Below are 6,451 nucleotides of genomic sequence, written 5' to 3' on the forward strand. Positions count from 1 at the left end.
TTTAGCCTTGGTTGGAACAAGCTGAAAATATTATTCAAAGAAAAGAAGAAGAAAAAAGAGATAGTGAAAGACAAGAGAATCCAACTTATGCTGGGACAGGCAGACAGTGACATGACAGTCCACCTGGCTAAAAAGATTTGTCTGTCTAGTTATACACTATAACTACTACTAACAACATATATTAACTTCGATAATTATTCCGTCATTCTTAATCAAATATCTCATTCGAGCTACGGATATAAAGTAATTTTTGTCAGACAGTGTTTTACCTCCTAACATGAGATTTTCTCATGCGAATCCGAATTTAATCGGCCCCTAATATGAATATCGAGAAACAAAAAAAACATCATCATCAATTCAAAGAGAAAAGGAGAAAAAAACACTCATAATAAATAAGATAAAAATGGTTGTTATTGACCTCCATTGAAATCTTTCTTGATCTCTCTCTTCTTTATTTGGCTATACAAAACTCGTTTTTGACAAAAGAGTAAAAACTAAGAGAGGAAAATCATATTTGTAATGATACCATATTACATTTTTGTAAATTAAATATATGGACCTAATCAAATATTTTGATTAATACTTTGAGTTAATGGTGATGATGACCATGATTAGGAGGTGGCAATGCAGTAAGGCTCCCAAATTATTAGTGATCTCTTTGGCTCTTTGCAACTTCTCAACAAAGGCACCAAATTGTTCATAGATGCCTTGTTCCCTCTAATTAGCACCAAGTCCTGCTGCTGCTCATATGCTGCTATCTTTGTGGTACCACTGGCTTTGAGATCAGTACCATTGGCTGCTGCTACTGCTACAAATTGCTTATAGTAGTTGTTCTTGCTGCATTGGTCTGCAGTAGATGAATTATTCACAATGTTTGCCACTGTTGGCTTCTTCCTCCAAAAGTAATCGTATGCATTTAAAGAGGCTGCAGCTGCCGGTGGTGGTGGTGACTGATTAATCGTTGAAGGACAAGTGTAGCATTCTCTAAAAATACTATCTTTCACCTCATGTTCCATCATCGAGTTTAGTGAGTTGTTGAACTTGTTGCTAAGATCGTAATAACCAGGTGTCACGCTGAAACTAACACATTTAGACCACGTTAGTTGATTTTTTTTCTCTAAAATCAGGGCTGATGATTTGTTCACATTTATCACCTCATTCGACAATCTTGAACTTTTTTCCATCACACCAATATTGTCGAAAACTTGCTCAAACTCTTCAACTTGATCCGCCATTTCTAGTTCTGGCTCATCTGCTGCACAATCATTTTGATTGATGTAGGTGAGACGAAGGCAGCCATCAACACGTTGGGCATGGAAATAGTTCATAGGTGGAACAGAAACTGCTTCAAGAATCAATCTACCATTTTGTCTGAGTGATTGCATGTGTACAGAAGGGAGAGGAGGAGGAAAAGATTTAGGAGAAGATGAGTTTTTGCTATAATTATACTTTACAACAGGAATATCCTCGAAAGATTGTAAGACAGAGGAATGTTGTTGTTGGTGTTGATAATGATGATCAACTTCTAAGTCTTCATTTTTAGGAGGTGAAGAGGAAAAGCAATCAGAGCCAGTCTCTGATCCAAGACTCTCAGTACAAATTTCAAGACTTTTCTTACTCAAACAACTGCCTGATGTTTTAACAAGAGGATGAATATAAGGTGGTGGAATCTTAGATGAGTCAGCTTCTTCATTCTTTGAAGATAGAATTGAACTCCAATCAAATGTTCTATTCGGCTCATCTTTGAGTTGTTCTTCTTCCCCATCTGAAGAAGAAGAAGAAGAAGAAGAATCACAAATTTTCGAAATGGAAGACATATCAGCTGAAAGAGTTCTTCTAATAGAAGTTGCAGCTTTAATGCTTCTTTGATCAGTGTTTGGTCCAAGAATTGACATTATTCCTTGTTTTTCTTCCATCTTTAAGGACAAGTTGACCTTATTCATGTTAACACATTGTGCTGACATCTTGAAGTAAATCAAAGACAAAATATTTTAAGCAAAAGGGAAATATGGAGGAAATTTATGAAGATGATGGAATTGGTATTTTTTTTTTGTTTTGTTTGGGCTGATTCGATGGAAAATACAAGGGTGGGTGTCAGGGTATTTATAGGAGCTCAAAAGGCCTTTGGAATCTTGTGCAAAGGGACCACCATGAATAATGGAATACTTAAAAAGACTACTTTTTTTCTTCTTCTTTTTTTTTCCTTGAATATTGTTCCTTCTCTTGGTTCCATTTTATTTTTTTGCTTCCCGCCCTCTGTTAAGTATCCGCTTTGAAATTCGGATTAATTTGAATTTACATGGGGAAGGAGCTTTTTTGCTAGAAGTTTTTTTTTTCCAGAAAGTTCGAATCCGGGACCTCTATATTCTACCACAATCCTTTGGGGTCATTTGGTTTGAAGGCAAGTTGTGCTGGAATTAGTTATGATGGGAATAATTATACTAGTATTAGTTGTGCTGGGATTAGTTATCCGGGTATTATTTCTTACTGACTGTTTGGTATATTGTATTAATCTTGGGATTGTCAATTTTACTGCTTTATCTTGGGATAACTTATTTACTATTCAACACTATGAAACGTATAAGTTATCTGAGTATTATTTTTACTCTTGTATAAGTTATTCCAGGATTAATAACCAACCAAGGGATAACGCGTACTAAATTTTTAACCTGTGATTATTTTTGCTTATCCATTATACCAGACGACCCCTTAATGGTTATTGGTTCCATATTAGTTTTTTTTAAGAGGAAAATGGGGGAAATGATTACATGGTAGGTAATGAAACCCTCACCAACAAGATGAAAGTCCCAATTTCACAGCCGTAGATATAGGAATTTTGAGAATACACCTTAACGATCAATGGTTAACGATGGTTCTGATGGGTGATTTTTCTAGAATCAGCAATAGTGAGATCAATATTTTAGTAAATGATGCGGAAAAGGATAGTATATTGATCCACAAAAAGCTCAGCAAACTCTTGAAATAGCGGAAGCTAATTAATGTGAAAAAGGTGAAGTAAGGAGACAAAAAATTGAGGCAAATCTAGCTCTCCAATGAGCTAGAACACATGTAGAAGCTATCAATTCACAAGTAGCTAGCCAACTGAACTACTAAGATTTTCCGTTGTTGTGAGTTTCATGTTAAATTGATTAATTTTGAGGGCATATATATCATCTAAGTTTCTAAAATTGAGAAAACAATATTGGATGGTTTTCAAGTTTAGAAATATTATCAAATACTTTAATTAACTCTGGTTGCAAGAGATCACATATTGAATTTTTTTTATAGAAGCTTTTTATTTAAAAAAAATGAAGGAAAAGAAGTTTGCGCGAAACATAGTGTGTATAGAGTATACACATAGTAAATTTTGAAGTTTTGTGAGTCATTTTTAGCTTCAAAAGATAATTGATCGGAGACACGCGACAGATAACTTCTTCACCCATATAATTTTGAGGGGAAAAAAAGCTTTTTGAGAAAACTTTAGAACTAATAATGATTTTTTTAAGAAAAAAGAATTTTCAATTATTTTAAAACCTTATACGTCCAAATGGTATATGCTAACAATAATTTGACTGCACATTTTATAATTGTGACCTTGTGGCTAAATTTAGGAAAGTTAGTTGAATAGAGGGAATTATATTTTTTTCCCTCTTGATTGACAAGCTTGGAATCTATCCAATGTTTGGTGTTTACTGTTATTCAATCTGTATTACTGTAATAATCAATAAAAACATTTAACTTTCTGAAATAGAAACAGAAACAGAAAGTTAGTAGAACCAGTTTAACGAAATAAATTCTGAAAAACAGTATAGCTAGGAATAAATCGAGTCCACTGAATACACAGTGTGTTCTTAAGAAAATTATTCCCCACAAGTACCCGAGGTGCTGGAATATATCCTCCCAGGATAGAACGATTTAACTCATCAGTGTATTGGTACCAAAAACTCCGGTAAACTTCGAACCACTCGATGGTCGTAAAACACACTGGAAAATATTGTGCAGAAGAAGAAGATAAGCAGAAAATTTAGTAAATAAAGATTTTGGGATTCAAGGCATATTTATAGACCATTTGGTACTGTTTCTGGAAAGGTTTGCAGCTTTTTAGAAACAACCATAGCTGTTAGAACAGGTGGGAAGATATATTCCGAAAAAACAGAAAACGAATTTTAAAATAATTCGGGAAAGAAAACGGACCGGACCGGACCAGGCCGCGTGTCATGGGTTATTCCGGATTGAATTTTTGTTAATTAATTAAATTAAATTAGTAAATAATTGAAAGGAATTTTGTCCAAAAAGATTAATCAATCAATCTTTGACCGAATCCGAATCCGAATCCAAATCCGAAGCTGAAGCCGAAGCCGGAGCCGGAGCCGGAGCCGGAGCCGAAGCCGAGCCGAGCCGAGCGAGCGACGACAACGACGGCGCGATGCTTGGGTTCTTCTTAACTCTTTAAAAGTTAGAAGAAGAGAAATTGTATATATACCCATCAAAATTCTCTTCTTCCTCCAATATGGGACAATGTCCTATTGCCAAGGAGGGAAACTCAAATATTTTGTTTTCCCTCCATTTCCCATTCACCCTCTTTAAGCTACACCAAACTTAAAAACCCAACAATTTCCCGCATGAATGGGGAATGGCTATAAAATAAAGGAATGCACGGACGCATGTGTGTTTTACATGCAAGAATTAATTGCATCTGGATAAGTAGGTTTCCCTTTGAACTTTCCGTAGTGAACTTATATCGGATATACTTGGTCAATCGGTAGATAATATGATTCAACTTCTCAGAGTGAAAGGAACAGCTGAGAGACCAGGTCCCTACCAGTTCTCGAGGAGACTGTACGAAGTCAACTCTGCAGCTGGAAAATTGATGCCTGCACACGCTACTGTGCAGAACAGTAGCTATTGTGCAGAACAGTGTTGCAGTCAACTTTCTAGGGAAGACTTTTTTACCTACCTTGCTTGCATCATTGTAAGTGTTGTCACACATGTATATATGCATGCAAGGGAGGTAAAACAAATTACTTGAACATTTGACAAGCTTACCAACATGACTATTCAGCTAGCAAGTTTCAAGTGTCTCAAGAACGAAGAACAAAGCAACTACGGACCAGTTCCCACATCGAGTTATTGTATGTCCTTAGTTGAGTTGTAACTTTGTAATAGTTCTTCAAATTGTAATTCCATCCATCTTATTTAGAAGCACTTTATAGGAACATTTTTGTAAATCTTAAACCTGCGTGTTTAAGTCTTGACTAGAGTTAGTCAAGTTTTAAAGTCTTTGTAATAGAGTTATTGCAAAGTGGCTTGTAATATGTGTATTACAAGTTAGTGAGGGATTAAGAGTTTAATTTCTAGGTTGCATAGGTTGTAATCTGAAAGTTTGCTCAGTAGTGAAGTTGAAATCCTACAAGGGTAGATTGTGGTTTTTAATCCCGTTGAGCTAGGAAGTTTCCACGTAAAATTCCTCTTGTCATTTAACTTGTGTTCTGTGTGTGTGTGTGTACTGTTGAACCTGATAGAGAATCTGGTTCTCTATGGAAGTTGGTGGACCCATACATTCTATCAATTGGTATCAGAGCAGGTTCTTTCTATCAGGTTAGCACCTAGAAAGGATCCTCATGGCTGCTCTTCCAAACTTCGGAGAAGGCCAGTCCACGTACAGACCTCCTAGGTTCAATGGTCAATACTAAGGGTGGTGGAAAGCTAGGATGCATGACTTCATCATGGCTGAAGACTCTGAGTTATGGAATGTAATATGTGACAGACCTTTTGTCCCTACAAAGAACCTTAGTGATCTAGCTGTAGCCATTCCCAAGACGAGGAAGGAATTCAATGATGCTGATAGAAAGGCCATAGAAAAGAATTTTTGAGCAAAGAAAATTCTTGTGTGTGATATTGGTCTTGATAAATATAATAGGATATCAGCTTGTCAATCAGCAAAAGAGATCCGGGAGGCTCTTCAGACAGCTCACGAGGGAACAACTCAGGTGAAACAATCCAAGATTGATATGCTCACAATAGAATATGAGCTCTTCAGAATGAAAGATGATGAATCCATCCAAGATATGCATAATCGATTCACCTCCATCATCAATGAGCTTCACTCTCTTGGTTAAAGTATTGCAAGAAACACGCTTGTCAGAAAAATTCTTAGTGTACTGCCCAGTTCTTGGGAAAGCAAAGTTAATGCCATTACCGAGGCTAAGGACTTGCAAACATTGACCATGGATGAACTTGTTGGAAACTTGAAAACCTATAAAATGACGAAGAAGAAGGACAATGAAAGAAGAGAGCCCAAGAGGGAAAAGAACATGGTCCTTAAGACGGATAACAAGGACTCAAGTGGTGAAGACGGGGACATGACTCACTTGACAAAAAGGTTCCAGAAGATGGTTCGCAGGAATGGAGGCATTCCAAAAAGGGGAAGCTCTAGCAAGCCCAGAAATTA

At 36.4% G+C, this 6,451-nt stretch overlaps 1 protein-coding gene across 1 annotated transcript; it reads right to left on the reverse strand.

The window, feature by feature from the left end:
• Nucleotides 1-389: 389 nt before the first annotated feature.
• Nucleotides 390-2,058, reverse strand: LOC109238301 (protein FAF-like, chloroplastic). Its single transcript, XM_019404733.1, has one exon. The coding sequence runs from the start codon at nt 1,962-1,964 to the stop codon at nt 612-614; it is 1,353 nt and encodes a 450-aa protein (XP_019260278.1). The 5' UTR covers nt 1,965-2,058; the 3' UTR covers nt 390-611.
• Between the last annotated feature and the right edge of the window lie 4,393 nt (nt 2,059-6,451).

This window comes from Nicotiana attenuata, unplaced genomic scaffold (assembly GCF_001879085.1).
Source record: "Nicotiana attenuata strain UT unplaced genomic scaffold, NIATTr2, whole genome shotgun sequence".
NCBI lineage: Eukaryota > Viridiplantae > Streptophyta > Magnoliopsida > Solanales > Solanaceae > Nicotiana > Nicotiana attenuata.